At 43.3% G+C, this 22,336-nt stretch overlaps 2 protein-coding genes across 2 annotated transcripts; one reads left to right on the top strand and one right to left on the bottom strand.

Annotated features, from left to right (window-relative positions):
- Positions 1-1,861: 1,861 nt before the first annotated feature.
- Positions 1,862-18,329, bottom strand: ALKBH1 (alkB homolog 1, histone H2A dioxygenase). The gene is made up of 6 exons (XM_059819750.1): positions 18,204-18,329; positions 14,622-14,730; positions 9,858-10,020; positions 5,057-5,147; positions 3,726-3,919; positions 1,862-3,189 (listed from the first exon to the last, which is right to left on the bottom strand). Exons 1-6 carry the CDS (start codon positions 18,327-18,329, stop codon positions 2,766-2,768), a joined length of 1,107 nt encoding a protein of 368 aa, XP_059675733.1. The 3' UTR covers positions 1,862-2,765.
- A 90-nt stretch (positions 18,330-18,419) lies between these two features.
- SLIRP (SRA stem-loop interacting RNA binding protein) lies at positions 18,420-22,326 on the top strand. Its single transcript, XM_059819338.1, has 4 exons — positions 18,420-18,514; positions 18,685-18,743; positions 20,311-20,418; positions 22,202-22,326. The coding sequence occupies exons 1-4, from the start codon at positions 18,421-18,423 to the stop codon at positions 22,259-22,261; spliced, it is 321 nt and encodes a 106-aa protein (XP_059675321.1). The 5' UTR covers position 18,420; the 3' UTR covers positions 22,262-22,326.
- Positions 22,327-22,336: the final 10 nt, after the last annotated feature.

Below are 22,336 nucleotides of genomic sequence, written 5' to 3'. Positions count from 1 at the left end.
TCTTCCTGTAATCAATTCCTTACATTAATTTTCTTGCAGAATTCGTCAGGATGACCTCTTCTTTCCCTCTCCTCAGCTGTGCATGGCAGGACATCCTAGAAGACTGTTGCTTATGCCACTGATGCAATTTTGTGCTTGTAGCCCTTGGACAGCACTTCTCCTTCAGAAGAATTAAAAGCTAGAGATTATCTCAGTGTGCACCTATATGAACACAAGCAAATATCTGTGGTACCTATAGATACAAAAATTTGATCAGTGCTATGAAAAATGCTGTTGTGTCATCACAAACCTAAACAAAGGAGGCACAATGTCACAGCCTGAGAGCTGTGCAGAGTAGGTCAATGGTTCCCAATCATTCTGTCCTAAAAGGAAAATCAGCAGAATGTATCACTGGATGCAGCCCTATTCCCTGCCCTCTTCCCAGGGCTGGTGCTGCCTCTTTGAAATCGTGTTCTAGAAGCCCAGTTTGCAAAGCCCACTGAAGTCCTGTGGTTTGCTCATTCGTACTCCGCTCTTCTGTGGTCACAGAACCAATGCTCCTGCTAGGCTGACCATTCAGGAGTTTCTCCCTTATAGTTGTTTCTCTTTGTACACGGATGACTTTTTTTTTTTTCTGGATCATTTACCATATGCCCATTTCTGGGTCATAGACTTTTCATTTTCTGGGTGTCTGATACAGAATTAAATCAGGGCTGTCTCTCACTCACAATGGCATTAGATAACAAGCTTGACTGCAAGTCAGTAACTCAGCAAATTCTCAACTCAGTCACATCTAAACATAACGCTTCAATGGACTGGATACTTCCCATGACCAATTGCTATCAGTGGTTTGCAGCATTTACTAAAATTTCAAACTGCAGAGGATAAACAGTACAGGTTCTTGTCCTTGAATCACAGGAACAATTGAATCCTGGAGTAAATGATTGCTTGTCATTTGTTACGTATTTGTAGGAAACTGAAAACATAATGAGAACCATGGACTTAAACCTCAGCCTGCGACATGAAGAAACCAGCCCCACTTCATGACCATCTAGTTCCATGACTCTGTCTTCTCTCATCTTCAGTGCTGAGCGAGTTGGCAGATTTTTGTTTTCCTCTCAAGAGTGAAGAACTGCCTTCTCACTGTCAGGAAAACAAGTATTCGTCTCCCTTTCCCCACCTACAGGTGCTACTAAAGGACCTTTGCTGTTTTCTGAGACTTACTCAGCCAACTTTCCTTTCTGGTCATGTTGTAGCCTCTCTGCATAATACTACTCTCCCAGGGCTCAGCTGTAAATACACCAGGCCTAGGATACACAATAGACACATTTCTGGCATAGAATAAGATGTTAAAACCCACATCTGATTATTTTAGACATTAAATTACTGGAGCTCTTTGCAGCATTGTATAAGGAATTAATTGCACACAAACACACATCCACCTGCTATGAAACAAGCAGACTAGACATGCTTTCCCCATGAGGAAAAGCTGCCACATACATATTAAACTGGACTTTGATACTGCAGGCAACACCTCTCTGAAACTGCCCAACAAACCCTGAACTGCCCATAAGCAAAGTAGCTCTGCAGACATATGCAGGGGTCCTCCACCGGAGATGGCAGAGGCAGCAGATCCAAAAGAAGCCTGGAGGGAACAGCACAAGGGATGTGGCAGCATTAACAATACACTGAAATAACTAACAGGGAGAAAAAGAAAAGAAGAAAAAAAGCCAGCCCAAAACTGATAGAGATCTTTAATTTAAAAACCGAGTAAGTTTATTTATTGGGAATACCCCAGGGATAGTGCATTCCACTCCAACAATTAAAATTGCATTAAAAAGCAGATAGGAAGGTTTGAGTCTTAAAGAGAACTGGCACAAAAGCTAGTGCTTTTCTTTGTTTCAATATATTTATCTTTGGGTGACAGAGATAGTCACTGATTAATTTTTTAGGTACTTAATTTAAAATGTCATTGCTTCTACTTGCAAGTCATTGTGTTTCTTAAAGATGCTGGCTTGGGACTGGAGGACCATAATCTGCAGGCACTTAAGAGGGGGCGGTTTTGAAAGAATGGGAATGTAGGGCTCAGTCACATACTTACTGTTGGGAGGAGACCCAGCTGGGAGCTACTAGATATTCAAAGTAGATATTGCGCCAATTGTTTCACTCTAAAATCTGAAGTATGCAAAAAAAGTACAGTTCTGCTCGTAAGAGCAGTTTCTGCTGCAGCTGAGGGGGTGCAAGCAGGCAAAAGGAGAGCACAGGACTACAGCAAGCTTACAGCAGTTGTTGCTTGAGGGAGCTGCTAGTTTCTGATCACTGAACCAATTTTTGCTGTAGAGGTAATTGTCTTAGAAATGGGGCAGGTAGGTCTCACACCCATAGCAGTCTATTCTCACTCATACTTGCTACTGCACTTCAGCTGAGCTTTACAAGCCCAATAGGATTCTTTAACACATAGTAATTACATATCTTTATGAGCATCACTGAACCAAGCTTAAAATTCTCTGACATACAGGTATTTTAAAGGGAACTAAATACCATAAACGTCTGCAACAGAACGGCAATAGAGTTCATGTCCTGAGTCCCAGTCCTGAACCTACCCTTCTTTTCCTTTTAACTTCTTTTTCTCCCCCAACCTATTTCTTACAGCAAGAAGGACTACATTTATTCTGCAGAAGTTTATTAATCCCAACACAGACAAGTGACTTCTAGTATGATTACATTAGTTCCCAATTCCATATGGAGGTTGCCTGTGCAGTCCATGTCGGCATGATCTCCTGGTCTCAGCTGTCTGTATTTGGTTTATGTCTCTTAGCTCTGCTGTTCTCCTGATGGTGACTGTCTTCAGAGGGTGCTTGGCCCTTTCCGTTTGTCCCAGATTCCTCTGGAAATTTCTGACCCTCAGCCAACACCTGCCGAATAGTCATATTAATGCGGGAAGACTTCAAGTACTTGGCACAGACCTGCCAATCCTCATCAGAGCTGTGCTCAACGACTGAGCCAACAGGAAGGTCTGAAGAAAGTGCTTGGTCCAGGCACGAAGGCAAAGCTGTCCCTTCAGGGTTGGGGAGGACCCGGGGGACAGCATGGTACAGCAGACGGCTGAAGCCAGACATCACCATTATATCTCCACTGTGCATGAACATTGCTGTTGGAGCCTCCTCCCGCTTCAGGCCCCCAAGCAAAAATATCGAGGATTGCCCAAAACTAGAGATGGTATGAGGATGGAGAGAGAAAAGAAAACCAATTCAGGTAGAGAACAATTATATGTACAGTAAAAAAATATTAGCAGCTAAATCCCTTTATAAAAAGAAAAAACCCAAACAAGAAAACCAGATGGACTCCTAGTAACAACTTTACAATGAGAACATGGAAAACAGACTAAGAGGCCTGGTTCAAGGCAGGCATAGTGTGAGCAGTTACCCTGCCAGGTTTGAAGCTCTGCTGAGGTATTTCATCCTTGCCTGCTAATTACCCGATTGCCACTCTGCTGCTTTAGAACAGAACTGTGCTCTCTGCAAAGAGCTCTTCCACTCCAGGTGCCACATCCATGCTATTCAAGCAGTCTTCAAAGAAAAACCTATGCCCTTGAGCTACATCTTCCTACTATTCAAATCTTCAGAGAGTGAAGACTGTATACCCGCTTCGCAAACTACATCATACCGACTTCCTATAACTATATGCAACCATAGAAAAAAAACGACCAATCCTTTCACAACACTCAAGGGCTTTCCTTGACTCACCTGAATGATAAAAGGGGCCGAGAGTGGTCTAGTTCAGACTCATCCACATGAATTCCCAGTGAAGAGTCAAAATGATAGTAGTTCAAGATCCCTGCTTGGGCTTGGAAACCCCGGAACCCGCAGGCTGCAGCCACTTGTTCTGACAGGAATGCAAGGTCTGAGGGGAAAGGAGTGTGGTGGTTTGCTGAGTACTTCTGGAGGAAGGAGAGCAGAAAAAAACCAAACCACACCCAGAACATCAGAGCAGTAAATACAATTGGGAAGAAACATTGAGAACTCAGAAGTTTGGCTGACAGTCATGGAGAAGGCCATCATATTTGCCTGGAAAATGACTACAACATAGGCAGAACCGCAGCAAGTTTACCTCTTATCATTTAATTCTGGGCCTATGCTGAGACTGCCAGACAGTCAATTAATCGTGCAGTTAATCATTATATCTGGATGGCAAAGTTGAAGTCAGTAAGATTAGTCCCTTATGTTAGTACCAACATCCTGAGGATCTACTTGATCACTACCTAAAGCTGCCAGTGGAAAGACAGTTCTGTATCTCATGAACAGAGCTCTGAAACAAGCATCCTTGTTCCCTCTTTGAAGAGTAAGACAAACAGGAATCCATTGCAAACCTACTTTTTCTCTCTCCCATGAGTGATTCTCAGAGGACTGGAAAGGAATAATCAAGTTTTTATTAAAGCCACCCAATAATAGTCTGACCTGGTAAATATAAGGCTACAAGCAGATTTGATTAATACCTGCAATATACTGATAAAACTGCATATTCACTCTGCCATCCTTTCTCAGCCTCCATCTGACTCAGTCTTACAAAAGAGTTTATTTTGGTCAGGAGCCCCAAAATAGCCGTTAGCTGGTGAGACTGTACTATGCCGGTTCAGACTCCTAAGTTCAAAGTCACATCAGCAGCAGCCCCTTCCTGCTCTCGCTCACCCCTCCATAGAGGAGTAGTTTCTCAGAAGCAGCTGTCTTCAAGCACTCAAGGTCATTCTTACCTTAAGTAGTTAACAATGCTTTTGTGACCATCCCTTTTGGTAGGGTAAAATGCTCACTTACCCTGAAATAGTGTCACAGGTCTAGAGCTGAGTATATGCTACCATGCTACCTTTCAAAGGAAAGAGAGCAGCAATGGACTTTTGCTATTAAATCCTTCACAGTAAACTAATGCAGATTAAGATGTTCTTACAAGCATGGTTTGTTACAGCGTTTTCTCAAGACTGTCTTGTAGGATCATAAACATTTTATTCCACGATACCTTCCTCTGTCTGCCATTCTGAGTGCTTACAGATAAGAAAAAATGGAGAAGAATTTAATTTCAGTACCTTAGTATCCCAATTATAATGGTAACCAAGGGTCACCCAGCGCAGCTTCTCCAATAAGCTTCTGGGCTCCTGTTTACTGGAACCTCTCCTTCTGCGAAGATAAAATGGAAAGAAATAGGATATGTATTAATTTCTGAGGGGTTTTCTGGTAGTGCAGCATACAGTCATGAGATTCACTCATCCATATGACAGCCTATTAAAACCATCAATGCTAAACTTTTATTTTCAGTGCCATTATTTTTTTCCTCCAAAGACCTTGAAAATTCAGTTCTTGCAATTTGTGCAAGTTATAGGGCCTGCTGCCAACTGCCATCAGTTTGAAAGCTTGTATTTTCAACATGGTACGTAACAGGTTGTTAAATGGAGACAACACAATGAACTGGTGCAGATTTAGAAGTCAAAATTAAGTACGTACTATTTGAGCACCTGAAAGTGGAAGAACAGAATCTGTGAAGATCTAAAAGCTGCCAACACAAGGAAAAAAATATTCTAGGCACTTAATGGAAAATGACAAGAAAGATAAATGCTTCGCCTGGCAGTGAAGCATATCAAACTGCATAATACTACAAAGGACCGTTAGTTCTACTACTTGCTACTTTTACAGTAAGTTCTTAGGACAGACTGACTCAATGTTCAGTAAGAAGCAAGACTGCTCTAGCTATGACCATACATGTCATGTAATGTCAAGAAGTCTAGATTGCAGGTGTCCTATCCAGACTGCTATGCAGGACAAAAAATTGTTCTTCTCAAGTGACAACCCTAACGCAGAGGGACTCAGTGGTCTGAAGCCACATGCCAATTTACCATTCTTACTTGAAGGTGGTGAAAGCAGGAAGACACCTCAGGGATGGGCTTTTACTATGGCGTACGGAAAAGTCCTTAAAAAGTTACCGAGTATTACTATAGTAAATCAGTTACAGGGTATTACTATAGTAAATCAGTGTATTGGGTTTGCGTGGCAAGGTTTTGGTAGCAGGGGGGCTACAGGGGTGGCTTCTGTGAGAAGCTGCTAGAAGCTTCCCCTACATCCGATAGAGCCAATGCCAGCTGGCTGCAAGATGTTCCTGCCACTGGCCAAGGCCGAGCCAATCAGTGACAGTGGTAGCGCCTCTGGGATAACAAATTTAAGAAGGGGGTAAAAAAACCACCCTGCACAATTGCAGCCAGAGAGAGGAGTGAGAATATGTGAGAGAAACAACTCTGCAGACACCAAGGTCAGTGAAGAAGGAGGGGGAGGAGATGCTCCAGGCACCGGAGCAGAGATTCTCCTGCAGCCCATGGTGAAGACCATGGTGAGGCAGGCTGTCCCCCTGCAGCCCATGGAGGTTAACAGTGGAACAGATACCCACCTGCAGCCCTTGAAGGACTCTATGCCAGAGCAGATGGGTGCCCAAAGGAGGCTGTGACCCCGTGGGAAGCCTGTGCTGAAGCAGCCTCCTGGCAGGACCTGTGGCCCCATGAATAGAAGAGCCCACGCTGGAGCAGGTTTGCTGGCAGGACTTGTGACCCCGTGGGGGACCCATGCTGGAGCAGCCTGTTCCTGAAGGACTGCACCCCATGGAAGGGACCCATGCTGGAGCAGTTCGTGAAGAACTGCAGCCTGTGGGAAGGACTCATGTTGGAGAAGTTCATGGAGGACTGTCTCCTGTGGAAGGGACCCCACGCTGGAGCAGGGGAAGAGTGTGAGGAGGAAGGAGTGGCAGAAATGTGTGACGAACTGACCGCAACCTGCATTCCCTGTCCCCCTGCACTGCCTGGGGGGAGGAGGCAGAGAAAATCAAGAGTGAAGTTGAGCCCGGAAAGAAGGGAGGGGTGGGGGGGGGAAGGTGTTTTAAGATTTGGTTTTATTTCTCATTATCCTATTCTGATTTGATTGGTGATAAATTAAACTAATTTCCCCAAGTCGAGTCTGTTTTGTCCGTGACAGTAATTGATGAGTGATCTCCCTGTCCTTATCTCGAGCCATGAGCCTTTCGTTATATTTTCTCTCCCCTGTCCAGCTGAGAAGGGGAGCGATAGAGCAGCTTTGGTGGGCACCTGGCATCCAGCCAGGGTCAACCCACCACAATCAGATAGAAACATGCTAGTGACATATACAAAAAGGAAGGTACATCTCTATCTTCTAGTCCACTTTTTCCAGCAATTTCAGCTTTTTTCCTCACGCTAAGTCATGTGTTACAGTAAAGAAAGAAAAGAAAAGGGAAATGTACTCAGAACATCATGATAAAACAGTAGCACCAGATGGTTGGCTCTCATTTATAGCCTCATTAGTTCAGTAAGACATGCTCTCTTTTACAAACAGGATTCAGATTTGCGCTGCCATGGTCAAGTCTCAGCCAAGCATCTGCATTTAATGTGCATTTCTACCTGGATACACAGCTTGTTTCTGCCCTTCACCTATACTGTACTGACAGCTCTTAAGCTAAACCAGGAACAGGAGTAAAAGGCCAGTTTCTTTATACTTAGTAATTTTTTCATAGCTCTCTGATTATTGAAAGAAAGTAATCTTTCCAGTTTCCATCTTTGTCACAGGGTAATAACAACTGCAATTACCATAATGCAGCAACACAGTAACTGTCAAATACATACTGCTTGGGACAATTTAGGTGTGTTAGGTAGCAATGTGTTAGGTAACACCGCATGTAGAAAAGGGAGAGCCCACAACTCATTTCCTCTACGTCTTTCAATCGACAAACTTAATGTTCATTAATTAAACATTTTTAGCACGTGCCTTTTGAAAGTGCCCTTCTTTCGCTACAGTGCTAGAGTGTTTGCACAACAGCAGGAACTCTAACATGTTCAGTAGGTCCTTATTCCCAGCACTTAGTATTTTGCATGTGATTTCACAGGTGACTGCTAAGGAGAGGAAATTCTGAGTGTTATGTATCTGGAAACAATGAGTTCCTAGAGCTGTAGCAGCAGGTGCTCCTACAAGAAAGCACAGAGAAAATCTGGTATAACTATGTTAGAAAGAGAACAAGACTGAACAGCAGGGGGGCTTGGGTCTCAAGCTCCCTTTTTTCTTTACTCACTGGTAAATGACTGCATCTATAAAATCCCCCTAGCCTTCTCCTTATACACAGGGATCCCTGGTAGAGATACTCTACACCCTTTTATGCTTTTAATTGTCTTCAGCACTAAAGAAAATACCCAAAAAGCACTCTGCAAAGAGAGCATAGCATACATTTCTAGGAACTGTATGGACTCTTCCTACCTTATGATTCCTGTATTCTGAAAAGAGATAAGCCATGACCCAAACACATTCATGCATCTTCCTGATAGCTTTAAAAAGCATTAAAGTTGTGTGCAATCTTAGAAGCAGACCTCTTTTTAGTTAAGCACTCTGTTTCTCCCCTCCTTGAAAGGCCCTCACTCCAGATACTAGACAAGTTGACCAGTTTGATCCGCTGTCCCCTAGGTAAAAGCACAAATACAGCAGCTTGCTCACTTGAAGACTCAGGCAAGTGCTTAATAAAACTGCCAGTGTTTCTGCCAGCTATCACTCTTCCAAACACTGTTTTCAACTGGACTGGATTCAGCTGCAAATTAACCTCTGTTCTGATCATTCTCTGTGCATGCAGGAGGTGCTGCTGGGAAAGGCCTGTCAAGCTGGAACGGTACCCCACTTTTTTCAGCTGTAGGGCACAATGCACAATACTTTCAAAGAACAATTTTTCATCCTTGATGGAACACAAAAAAGGTGAATGAATTTCTGTAACTAATTCTGACTGAGCCTAGAAAACACAAGTGGGGGCATAACTTCTCCCCTAGGTGCAAATATTTAGAAGTCCAAATTTTGCTTTTGCCATTCCGTACCTTGTAGATGTTAAAGAGTATTTTTGAAGAAAAATCTCAGCACGTCAATTTTCCTACGAGACTGAGGTGGAAGGTGAGAGTTGTAGGGATTTCTGGTCGTTCCATCACATGAAACACTTGTAATGAAAAATGAGCAGTGAAATCAACAAGGTAATGATAAATACCCAAATAACTAAAAGATTGTGTACTGTAAACAGCATCTGTCTTGTATGTATTTTTAGAGGTGACTCTAATAAAAAAAAAAAAAAGGTCTTTAAAACTTGGGCTTTAAAACTTTCTACTTGACTTCAAAACTTGGAGAAATTCTCCATTAACTTCCAAATCATGTAGAGGAAAGGCAGCTGTGTCAGCCACGGAACTCTGAACCTGTGGGAATCTTTCAGAGTAAACAGAATTGCCATTAAAATGATACATTTAATCACCATCTCAGATCAAATGAAAAAAAAAAAACAAACCTCAAACCAAAACAAAGAAATACTTTGGAAAATAAAAACACAGAAACTAGCTGACTTGAGATGTTAAAAAAAGTGCAGGTAACAGCCTTTCAATTACAGTATAGTAGGTCTGACAGCTGACTGGGAAGAAGAGCTAGCAAGTTTTGGGTGTTTGGAAAGGATCCCTTTTGCCTCAGGAAGACTGAGGCCTAAAGGGACCTTATGGTTCCACTTGTAGGTGAGCTTAGCCAGCTTCCAAGCACCATGATATCAGTCAGGGCCACTATTTTACATTTGACTGATGGCTTTGGAATAATTTGCTACTGGAAAATCCCATTCTGAGCGTGAAAGCAGAGAATTAACAGAAGAAGTTTCACCAAGCCACGAAAAATCCATCTTTAACTTGGCATGTCTTGACACTATCTGTATACTGCCAGCATGTACACAATCTTTTTCAGCTTCCCTTCCCTGCTCATTTTTCTTAGACCTTCTCAGAGGTGAGACCTTCTGGCTCCACTAGTTTTGACCATCAAAGGTTATCGTGGGCTTACCTCAGCTGCTCCTTGCTCTGTCCCCACAGGTCAATGGTCTTCTCAGGAGCCATATGCAGGTCCAGGTTGCAGACATTAGGTTTCTGGGGGTATAGCTTGAGACACTGTTTCACCCAGTGACGCTGGCAGCCCGGAAGGAAAGGGTTTGGTATGAAAATAAACCCTGACCACAGAGAAAAAGGGAGGGTGTGGGAAGAAAGTATGATTATTCATTTCCCTGTTTTTTCTAAAACCAGAGCAAAGGAGAAGGGTCGGAGGTACTGAAAAAACACCTCAGACATACAACCACTGACTTTGCATGTAAGCTGATCAAATCTATTAACAGGTCTGAATAGTTAAGTTAAAACCTATTGATTTTTTCAGTACAAACAAATGGTGGCCATAAGGTAGAATGCAGGGAGGGCAGCCAACACTGGTCCAAAATGACAATAAAGGACGTATCTGTGTGAGCCATATTGATTACAGGTAGATAAAGGAGTAAGAACTTGGAAAGCCAATTGCTTTGGAGTAAATTTGATTCTGAAATGATTCAGCAAGATTTTCCTCTTGAACCCTGCAAAGTTAAAAGTAATTCTGGCCTAGTTTTTCTAGACTTCAAACTAACCCTGTCACTGCCTCCGAACTCATACTGTCTTCTTACTGCTACTTCAGTGTCATGAACTGCAGAGAGAAGTCCACGGGCTGAGCAAGTCTCTAGTAATGTAAACTGTCCTCTCCTTTGCTTCACGCTTATTTCCAGGAAAGCCTGGTTGTATCCATCTTTGTATTTTGGTATGGTAATACTCATCAAAGGGGATGAAAGTCAAATTGCATCCCAAACAGCTTGTTGCTGACTGCAAATACTTTGCAGTCATTGTTGATTAACAAAACAAAATAAACATGTAGCTAGTCTGCACATTCATTTAGCCAGGCACCTCAGGCAGAGTTCAAGCAGCAGCCCAAATAAGAGGGTTAGCAGAGATGTAATGGATTGATTTGGTCTATATCTTAACAGACAAGAGTCCTTGATATAAGATCTGCCATCACCAGGAGCGCTAACAGGATTCTTCACTGGAATTTTCTCCCCAGCACCCCAGGGGTGTTTCCTTCCAGGCCAGGGTCGACAGTACTGATGAATGAGTGTCTGACGGGAAGATGCTATTAATCTGTATTGTACCTCCTCTGAGAATCAAGGCACTCTCTCAAAGACTGTCAATTCAGTAAGACTCACCAACGCAAAATTCACATACAAAGAGAGATAAGGGTGTAGGAGGAAGAAAGGAAAAGGAGGTTTCAAGGTTTTGCCCTACTGTGTCTTTTTGAACCTCTCAGTCATATCAAGTTAAACAGAGACAAAAATAGATGAAAAAGGAAGAAGCAAGGCTAGGAGTCTCAGTAGGATACAAACTTGCCTTGTGGCCTTATGAAAGTGGTAATAAAAGCACAGAAAAAGCTTCCTGCCAGCGTATCTCACAAGATTAAATTAACTGGTTAGAAAAAGAGCCTTCAGTGTATTAATAATATACTGTCATTCATTTCACTCCATTCCCTGCACCTTCTGACTACAGCAGCCTTCTGATAGGCCTGGTTACAAGAAGTTTCTTTGCCAGAAGCATTAAATTTACTTTCTGTTGGCCTCTGCATAGAACAGAATAATAATATTGCCCTTCCTGTCTACAGCTTTTGATGTGGGGTTCTCAAAGCACTTTACTACATTCATGAAACTACGCTCTACTATGCATGTATTATCTCCAGGTATTAATGAAGGAATTGAAGCCTGGAGGGCTAGTTACACACAGAGCTGAGAACAAGAATCCAAATTTTATGACTCTTACAGCAGAAGCTTAGAACATGCTCATGTCTCTCCAAACCTTTCATTGCTTACTCCTAAAAAAACACATTAGTCTAGGTTTACAAAAGTGAGAACAACTAAAAAGTCGGTTACTACTATGCTTCTGATGTCAAGAAAGGCAGAAAAGCCTGAATTTCTAACAGTTGCAGAGTTTACTATAAAATTCTACACTAATGTTCAAGACTAATAGTTCCTGGGAGGGCCAATAATGCTAGAAATCAGTGACTTACCACGCATGGGAGGGAGAAGAGTAAGAAACATCTTTCTGATCTGACTAAAGAACACCACAAACAAGTTTTGAAGGCAACACAATTGAACCTCTTGGCCTCGAAAGAGTTGGTCTGAGCGGAATGGGCAAAAGATGAATTCTTTGGGGATCTGTACTCTCAAGGAATCTGTCTTGAGGAAGCAGATGCAATTCTCCTACTGCAGCAAAATCTTGCGGCACACTAGGAATTAATTTACATCTAGTGAAAGTGGTTTCCAGCCTCAGCCAAAGAAAGGATAAGGCACTCAGATGTCTAGCAACAAGAACAACCCCTCATACAGCCAATTTGTGTCAGTTACAAAGACCCAAAGACAACATCACCCACATCTCTCAGAACTCAGGACACCGCAACAGAAATTCACCCAGCTTCCTTAGTCTTATATTTCATTGCTTACTGTGGGGACAGAACCAAATTACTTCCCTTCCATTCGCCCATAGACAAAGTAAAGAAATTCTGACTTATTTTAGAGGGCTATTGGGGCAGTTGGTTAAATACCTTATAGTGCTTTAGGATGTCTAGATAAAGGTAGCTAGAAAAGCATAAAATATTATTCTGGTCCACACGTGACTTGATTCTAAACAGGACTGAGAATTTGTTAATGTATTTGAATTTCATTTTAGTGAAAGGTTTTCTTTGTCAAAGAAGAAGAAAAATGCAGTTAAGTGGAACACCTGTGATCCCTTCCCCCTCTGTAGTTGCTAGGGAAGATGTTTAGACAGACCTAAAATGACAAGTGAGACCAAGCAAGGGCAGCTATAATATGACAGGTAAGTGGAACAAAAAAATTATAGAGGCAAGAATAGGTAGAAGCCTTTCTCCTGAAGTTATTCAATTCCTTGAGTATTAACAATGCCAGATGGCTAGCGTGGCTGTCTCAGTTTCAGAAATGGTAGGCTGGCATCATAGCAACCCACACAGACACTGACTGCAGTCCTAATGAACCAAAAGGAACATGAGAAAAAACAACATCAAACAAACAAAAATCCCAGAAATAAGGAGGATCTGGTGAACTACAAGCTCATCAGCCTTACCAAAACCCCCGTTAAGATTATGGAACAAACTTTCATGACAGTCATTTCCAGACACAAGGTGGTAGGGAACAGCCAGCATGGATTTACCGAAGGCAAATTATGTCTAACCAGCCTTATGGCCTGCTCCAGTGAGATGCCCAAACAAGGGGAGAGCAGGGGATGTTGTTTACCTTGGCTTTAGCAAGGCTTTCCAGTCGGTCTCCTGCAGCACCACGGGAGCCAAACTGGGGGCTCATGGATTTTATGGGTAAACTAAAAGGGTGAGCAAAAGCTGGCTGGGCCACCAGGCTTAAAGAACAGTGATTTGATGGTTCAAAGTCTTAACCAGTGGCTGTTATGAGCTGTGTTCCTCAGGTTGATACTGGGGCCAAGACTAATAACTGTATCTACATCAATAACCTGGACGATGGGATGTTCATCCTCATCACACTTACAGATAACACTAAATTGGGGCCACAGTGGATATGCTGGAGGCTACTGCTGACACTGAAAGGGACCTTGACAAACCGAAAGAACGCATCAACAAGAACCTCAGGAAGTTCAACAGTGATAATCCTGCACCTGGGGTAGAGTAATCCCATGTATAAGTAGTAATCTCATGTATTAGTAGTAATCCCATGTATTAGCAGAATAATCCCATGCAACAGTATGACCTGAGGACCAGGGAACAGCTCTAAATCAAAGGACCAGGGGGTCTTAGAGGACAAATTGAGCACGTCAGTAGTGTACCCTTGCAGCAAAAAACACTGATTACACGTTGCTCTATATTGGTAAGAGCAACCCAAAGGGGCATTATAGAGAAGGTGGAGCCAGATTCTTCTCAGAGGTGCATAGCAAGATTATGAGAGGCAACAGTCATAAATTATAGCATGCAAATTTTAATTAGACATAAGGGAAAAAAATCACAACAGGAGTGGCCAAACACTGGAATGAGTGCTCAGAGAGGATGTGTAATCTTTATCCCTGGAGATTTCCAAAATTCACCCATACAAAGCTCTGAGTGACCTGATCTAACTTTCAACTTGACCCTGCTTTAAGCAGGGAGTTGGACTAGACCTCTGGAGGTCCCTTCCAACCTAACACCTTTCTGTGATTCTACCAGGTGACCTGCAAACCTAAGATCCATTTCAGTTTTTGAAATAACCTAATGAAATTACTCTGTACCTTGAATAGGAAAAGAGGTTCTTATTCACTTATTGTACTCAGTGATCTACACCAGCAAGTAGATGCCACACTTCAACCCTGAAATGCCTGTATTCCAGTCACTTATCCCATTTTCATAATATACACTGAGGAAAAATAGATGCTACAGAAATATAAAATCTCTATCAAAGGCAACAGGAATCCATTCTCACGAGGGATGTTCTGGTTGATCAGAAACTGTGAAACAACTGGCCCTTCTGTTCTCACCTTCATATTTATTGCCCCATCCCACCCTTTAGCTGACTCATTTGTCCTCCTGCACTTAAAATAACATTAAATTACACTTAGGTGAACCAAAATAGCTTTTTCAGGCAGGACAAGGAGGATAAGATGGAAGATGCCTGAATGCAAAGCAATTGTGTTTAATTTTTTTAATTTAAAATTTAAATTTAAATTGTGTTTAATTTTTCTTGAAATCAGAAGTACCTACCCGGATACCCATTGAGGCCATAGGCTTTCCACTGGCTAACTGGCTGTAATCCTGCTCTGTACGCATCTTGATCACTGACTGAAGAAATACTGAGCTGTGATCTGAACACCTGGCAAAATAAAACAGATCTGATTAAAAAAAAAAAGAAATATAAAACTTACCCAAAAATAGCACCTATAAGAAAGAGTGCTACCATATTCCAAGGTAAGTCTCATGAAAATGCCAACTGTACCACATAACTATTGTCTAAGCAACTGTGACCAGAACAGGGCATGCTCTTAACAGAGCTAGTGTGTACTCAACGCAAGAATCAAAAGGTACCAACAGTTTTTACAGTACTTAGGGATCAGGAGAAATGTCCTCCATTCATAAAAAACCCCAAAACTTCATACCAATGAGAAAAAATTCAGCGCTATTTGACCATTTCCACAGTACAGCCTTATCATTATAAAACATTCTGGTAATTATCAAGCTCCATTAGAGAGCAATATTTAGTACCCATAACACTTTATACCTTCAAAGAATGTTCCAAATACAAGTGCACATGATCCCATAGGGTAGATGACTATTCTCATCTGTAATTTACAGAAGTAGTACAGTGATGAAGTGGCCAAAGTTGTCTGATATGAAGGACTGCAGAAACCCTGTAAATTCTGAATACCACATTGCCTCTTCTGTTTCCAACACTAGGGTCAACAGCTTATGGTTTAGCAAGATGTGTTTGCTTGATGTACTCTATTGGGTCGCAATAACACATGCATTTAGGCTGCAATAAGCCAACACTTGCCAAAAAAACCAAACTCATCCACTGTGTTCCTACTCCCTTCTTCCCTTAGGACTGGGAACTGTCTTAGGGAGGGCAGGGTAGAGGCAGATTGGTTTTCTTCCAGCTTAGTTCCCCAGTCCAGCTCTCCATGTGGCTGTGCAAAAGCAGGCTTGTACAAGGAAAGAGCTGGTCAGGCATAGTGGGCATAAGCAGGCAGAGACAGGCAAGACTTTGTTTATTATAATTTAAAGTGCATATGAAATTAAGGCCTTTGCACACAGACTCTGCAGTGGTGCATGTGTAAATCAGTCTCTCTGCAGGCTGACAGCTCTGGTTAACGTCTTCTGAGTGACAGGTCTAGATTATGTACATAGAATTTGTAAGAAGACTCTAAACCAGTGCTGGGCAGCAGCTTCTGGCAATGTGCTCAGTTTTACCAATTTCTCAGCTCTCTGCCAAAAGCAGCTTTGTGACTGCCAGCCTTGAAGAGCTTAGTTCAGAGTCCTGTCTGCAGAACGTTCCCAGGAAGGTTCTTCCTTTGACTAAGACTCTGCCACCTCTCTGCCTTCTCAAACTGCTTACAGACCGGCTGCTGCCAGGGGCTTCTGGTGAACAGGAGCTGTTTCTATGCTGAAGAACTACATGTGCTGAATCAGTTAAATAAGCCTAGTAGCAGGGCAGCTGGGGTATGTCACACTTCACTGAAGAGCTCAATCACTTGAAGCAGTTTTCTGAGATACAATAGTATCTGGGGCAATCTGCCTGGTCTGTAGCTCTTCTTAAAGAGAAAAGCCAGATGTTTTTAACCTGGGGGAAAGAGGAATAAAGGATGCTTTCACTACTAAGCTATCAAATGATCTTGGAAGGTAACAGGCACAATAAGTATGATATGGAGAGAGCACAGATACTTGTGACGCTTTCAAGTACTTTGAATTTCCCCAAAGGGCTGTAACGCTGGAATACTTACTTGATAAAGGATTGCTGCAAGCTCAAGAAAGGCTGAAATGTTAACTCCCTGTTTAATGCTAATGCCTTTAACAATTTCATATGGGTCAGGTTTTGTGTCCCATTAACAATATCAAAATTATAGTCTGAAAAGATAAAAAAATATAAATTCTAATAGAACAGTAAAAAGAAAAGGCTAAGCATTGGAACTATGAATAATTAGGCAAAGTTTCATTCTAACTATATGTGTTGGTTTTGGCTGGGATAGAGTTAATTTTCTTCATAGCAGCTAGTATGGGGCTATGTTTGGGATTTGTGCTGGAAACAGTGTTGATAAAGCAGGGATGTTTTAGTTACTGCTGAGCAGTGCTGACACAGAGTGAAGGCCTCTTCTGCTCCTCACACCACACCACCAGCGAGTGGGCTGGGGGTGCGCAAGAAGTTGGGAGGGGACACAGCTGGGGCAGCTGACCCCAACCGACCAAAGGGATATTCCATACCATATGATGTCACGCTCAGCATATAAAGCTGGGAAAAGAAGGAAAGGGGGGACATTCGGAATAATAGCATTTGTCTTCCCAAGTAACCGTTATGTGTGATGGAGCCCTGCTTTCCTGGAGATGGCTGAACACCTGCCTGCCCATGAGAAGTAGTGAATGAATTCCTTGTTTTGCTTTGCTTGCCTGCATGGCTTTTGCTTTACCTATTAAACTGTCTTTATCTCAACCCACGAATTTTCTCACTTTTACTCTTCTGATTCTCTCCCCCATCCCACCTGGGAGGAGTGAGCGAGCAGCTGTGTGGTGCTTAGTTGCCAGCTGGGACTAAACCACACCACTATATTCCCTACTCCCTTTTTCACATAGGCTTATGTGTAGACAATCCCTGGTTAACAATACTTCAGCAGATATCCGTTATCCTTTTGAGAGATGACAAAACAGAAGGCGAGTTTGAAGGATCACTTCTCCATCACTTAAGACATGGTAAACTACTAACCATGATAGCTACTGCTTTCAGATGTGCTCCTGACTGCATGTCCCTAATCCCCTGCAACGGCTGGACTTGCCCTGATGGCTAAGCCAAATGTTTATTATACAGGAGTAAGAAAGGAGAAGAAACTTTACCAAGGGGAAGACAGCAAGAACCCTGGGCACACACTGTGCAGCAGGGGGAAGCCAATCCCAGCTCCCTCTCCAGCTCACCCAGGTATTTCAGGGCCAAGACAAGGACCAGGGGGCCCAGGAAATAGCGTCAGCTCCAATAGTGAGACTTGCTTTTTTCCATCCACATGTGCCTTTGCTCCCCTAAAGTAACACGTGGTTCCACTAGAGGCGTTGGAGATCCCTTACTGCAGCGCAGAGAGCTCATGAAATATTATGGGAGTAAATAAACATAAGCAAAAGTGGTAAATCCGTGAACAGGCGGCGTGCTGGCCAGGGATGGCTGGTACGACACGCTGTGCCCTCGGGCTGGGCCCTGTAACCCAGCGGGCAACCGGCCCAAGGGGCCCCTGGGCGAGCCTGCCTCGGGGACTGGCGGGCAGAGGGGCCCTGGGCCCTCAGAGCTGCACGCCCTTCCCTAGCTGCTCGTCTCTAGTCATGCAACTAGTTTTTAAACGTTATAGCAACCCGTAAGAGGCTCAGCGCTGGAGGGTAGCGTCTTCTAGCCAGTAACGGGACGGCATTAGAGACCTGGTGTCGAGCACGAAGGGAAGCAGCAGGTGAAGGGTAGCAGCAGGTGGAGAGCAGCAACACCGCCACAGCCCCGCGCCGGAACACCGCGACACCGCTCAGAAGGCGGGACGAGCTCGGAGCGCGCCGCGCCGCGCGGCCCCTTGCCGCAGGGCAAGGGCAGGAGGAGCCCAGCATTACCTGCCCCCCCGGCACGGTGAAGTCCACCACGCCCCGCAAATCCGACGCGTCACGTTGCCGGTAGAAGCGAAAAAGCCGGCGGAAGGCGTCCTCCCCTCCCTCCCGGGTCAGGGCCGCTGCCGCCATTTTGGCCAGGCCGCGGGGGGCGGCGGGTGGCGCTGCGCACTGCCGGGGCGGGGCGGGGCCGGCCGCCCCCCTTCCCGCCGCAGCTCCCAAGATGGCGGCGGCCAGCGCGGTGCGGGCCGCGGGGCGCCGGTCCAGGAGGCTCTTCGATATCTTCGTGGCTGAGGTTCCCTGGACGGTGTCGAGCAGTGAGTCTGCGCCACCCCCCTCATCCCCCACCGGTGCTGGGGCTGGCGCGGGCCGGGCGGCGCGGAAGAGGCGGCCCTGCCGCGTGTGCTGCCTCAGGGGCTGGGCCAGGGCGGTTGCGGCTGCGCGGGGATGCCGGGCCCGTGTAACCAGGTGTGTGTTTCCCCCACAGAGGAGTTGAAGGAGTATTTCTCCCAGTTCGGGTCAGTACAGAGGTGCCAGCTACCGTTTGTGAGTACCTGCTCATTCTCCGGACCGCTGTTCGTGTCTTCTCGGTAAAACGGGGAAGAGCCGCTGGCTGGTGCTCGCCGGGCCCCGGCAGGGTTGGTCCTGCTGCCTGGGCCCTGCCCCGAAGCCAGCTTCCCCGCTCCTTTGGAGCTGCTTTCTGGAAGCCTTTTATTGTACTCTAGTCAGATTTTTGGTGCTCTCCAGCCTTAGTTCCTTCTCCCAAGGAGTGCTGCCGCTTGTCCGCGAGCTGTAGGCCTCATTGAAGCTTAGTGGTTTCCATTGGCTTTGAAAGAGCTTTAGAAAGCACATCCCTCAGATCCTGTTGATGCTGCCATTTCTGAATAATTAACCTAAAAGTGCTTTTCTATCATCGTGGTATCATTTTTCTGACAAAGAATAAAGTGTTTATGTGCCTGGTCTCACTGGTCTAAAAAGTCTGATACTGTTAAGTTGCAGGTCATTGCTGAAGGAGTAGAGGTTTTGCCTGCTCATGTTTCTCCCTGTGAAGTAATGGTCTGTTAAATTAAGCTCAATGTATAGCAAACTTCAGTTAGTGAGGATGGGTTCACTATCAGTTGAGGACTAGTTTGGAAATGGAGAAAGATAGTTTGAAACAGTCTGGTTCTTTCTGAACATTGAAGCTTAGGTGTCTGCCTGCCACACTCTTCCTCAGGCCCAGAACAGAATGTGTTACTTCATTACAAAGGCTGGCAGCTTACCGTAAACCTGCCTCCATCACTGATTAAAGCTGAACTGATGCATGTGCATATGTTTTGATTTGGTGATTACTTTAGGAGCATTCATGAATGCTTGAAACTGCCAGAGGTACAAAAATCTGCTAGCAGCATAAGACACCATAATTAAGACATCACTGGGATACTGAAACTGGGCAAGTGTGACTACAGTACTTTGTGGGTGAAAACTTCACCCGTGTTTGGAAGTGCTGCCAGTTATGCCTGATGATCAGTGACTTCAGCTGCTGTGAACTCATGGGGATCAGAGTTGGGATAAAAGGCACTTTGGTAAACCTGGCTTTTCTGCATTATCTCCTCTTTATTGATAACTGTCTTTTCCAACTAGCAAATTATTCTTAAAAATAACTTCTTCTTTTCAGTGCAGTTAGTACTTGTCTCAAATTGCAGCCTGCTTTGTTAGTATCTTAAGCAGCTGCTTCATCTTGCTGAAGGCTTTTCAACTACTGTGGCAGGCACATTTTCAAATCAGGCAGCCATTTAAATGTCAGTTCTGTTGTGACTAGCTTAATAGTAGATAACTACTGCAGTTTGAAACAACTGGCTATGCATTATTGCAGTCTTCAACTATATCTTAAAATCTTAATTTTTTTATGATTGCTGGACTCAAATTGAGAGAAAGGGATGCAGAACAGCCTCTGCTAGGGCCCTGCATGCTGACAAGGAGAGTAAATGTCTTGAAGTGTGAAAAAGGCTTTGAAACAGCAAGTGTGCTGATTTCTCTGATAAAGAGAATTGAATATTCGTAGAAAGTTTTTAACAGCCTATGTGAGTATTTTCTACAGTAATTGGATTTTTTTTTTTAAACTGGTAACTAGGACAAAGATACAGGCTTTCACAGACGTTACTGCTGGATTAAATTCTCGACTCTACAAGATGTTCAGAATGTGTTTCAGAAGGACTCCCACATACTTGAGGGTGCCAAGGTAATGTGCTAATTCCTTTAATGAAGTAATGTAATGAGTTGAACTCTTTAATTCTGCCTTTAGTTGGACATAGTCACATCAAAGCATTGCCATACTTGTTCCAAGTGTGATGAAGCGTTTTGTCACTTAGTGTGCTTTTAATGTTTTTTAAATCATTAACACTTTTGTTTATTCACCCTCTCAACTTGTTAGGGTCTGTGATCATATAGATACCACAGAGATCACATACCAGAGATCAAAACCTCCTGCTGTGCTAAGCTAAAGGAATGAGTGCAGTAGAACTGGTCAGGAACTGCCATGCAACTAGTTGTTTGTAACACAATTTCTGCAGGTGGATTCCAATATCTAACTTGGATATTGGGTGGCAGAGGGAAGATGACAAAGAATGTACAGCTAAGCTTTGAACTTTAGTGAAAATTTTTTTCTTCAGCTGTCATCTTGTACAGGAGAAATCAGCTGCCTGCTTTCATGTGTTCAAGATAACACACTAAAGCTAATTTAAAGTTATTTTACTTGCTGTCTCTAACATTTAAAATGTTAGTAAAGGAAAAAATATGACACTTTGGCAATCTCAGTGCATTAGTGTACACTATCAAGAGGCAGTGTACACCATTAGTTAAAAATGCTATAGTACCCATACGAAGGTGTCTGTCATTGACTGGTCATTTAGAGCCAGACAACTGTATCATCTAGCTTCACTACAGCAAATAAATAGAGCAAGGAAATTAACAGGTCTCATGTCAAAATCATTAGAAACTTGCATTTAGTATGTTCACATTTAGGGCAAATTACTAAGGGGATTTTCTTGTAGACTTAATGTGCTTCAGCTGACCTAGCTCTTCAGACCTAGTAGTACAGAGTGAAACTATGAGCAACAAGCAGGCTGGTGTAACAAGATGTGATCAATTCATGTCCCTTGAATAATTAGAATTCTTCAATATCCTGACAACTAGTTTCTCATTTTGTTTTAAGACTTTCAATGCTAGGATATGGTAAGAGTAAAATGAATTGGCAAGAGACTTCAGCGATGCAGTATGTTGATTGTGATAAAGTATTTTGCTTGACATGGTTCATACTACTGCAGAAGTCTTCATTGGTTGTGGTTACTTCAGTACCTATTCCTAAGAAGAGCTGACCTGTGAGTTACAACTGTGGTGCAAAAATGGAAGCAGAAATTGAACTGTTTGCCAACTTCAGTCTTAAGCTGTGATAAGCCGGGCAGTAGGCCCACCCCTCCTAAATCGGGCTGAAAAATAACTAGGATGTTATCAAAATAAGGACTAGCATAGATGAGTATTTAGCAGCAAAATAATTTCCAAGAATTTGACACATTTACAGCTTGAAGCTGTAAGATAGTCCTCAAAGCCTAGGCAGTTAAGTGAAGGTGGCTATGCTCTCAACAGAGCTGCAAGAGCTAAGAGACTTCTTTATAGTGAAATAAAAAGCAGATGGCAGGCAGAAGTTAGCTTTTTTCAAAAAAGCACAATTCTCTAGAAGCAAAATACATGAGCACACCTCCTACTTTGTTTTAGGCTAAGTTTAGACGGTTACCTTCTGTTAGTTCCACTTGAAAGATCAAGATGCATTTTGCTGATACAACTAGCAATTGCTGTGCAAATTATATTCAACTTTCCCCTCAGGAGCTTAGCATTTGCAGTTATGGTTCATGAAGCTGAACTGGTTTTAAACCCATCTTCTGCTTTCCATATGAATGCTTAAGATCAGAAATGAAAAATATCAAACCTCTTGCCTAACTAATTTTATTAATTTCCATTGTTTTCAGCTTGCTCTCAAACAGCAGCCCCGTAGAAGACGCAGTCAAAGAAAGAATCAAAGTGAGTGAGCGGTGGAAGGAGGCTTTATTTCACTAAATGTAAAGAAACTAAAATAAAGATTACTGATAAGCTATGAACGAGTA

This window comes from Gavia stellata, chromosome 7 (assembly GCF_030936135.1).
Source record: "Gavia stellata isolate bGavSte3 chromosome 7, bGavSte3.hap2, whole genome shotgun sequence".
Lineage (NCBI taxonomy): Eukaryota > Metazoa > Chordata > Aves > Gaviiformes > Gaviidae > Gavia > Gavia stellata.
This window is presented reverse-complemented; position numbering and strand designations above follow the sequence as displayed.

Excerpts from the sequence above, each read along its gene's own strand:
- SLIRP (XM_059819338.1), top strand. The coding sequence starts at position 18,421 with ATGGCGGCGGCCAGCGCGGTGCGGGCCGCGGGGCGCCGGTCCAGGAGG. Across the intron at positions 18,744-20,310 it reads AGAGGTGCCAGCTACCGTTT|GACAAAGATACAGGCTTTCA; the intron begins GTGAGTACCTGC and ends ACTGGTAACTAG. Across the intron at positions 20,419-22,201 it reads ACATACTTGAGGGTGCCAAG|CTTGCTCTCAAACAGCAGCC; the intron begins GTAATGTGCTAA and ends CATTGTTTTCAG.
- ALKBH1 (XM_059819750.1), bottom strand. The coding sequence starts at position 18,329 with ATGGCGGCAGCGGCCCTGACCCGGGAGGGAGGGGAGGACGCCTTCCGC. Across the intron at positions 5,148-9,857 it reads CAGAGCAAGGAGCAGCTGAG|AAGGAGAGGTTCCAGTAAAC; the intron begins GTAAGCCCACGA and ends TTATCTTCGCAG. Across the intron at positions 3,190-3,725 it reads CGGCCCCTTTTATCATTCAG|TTTTGGGCAATCCTCGATAT; the intron begins GTGAGTCAAGGA and ends TACCATCTCTAG.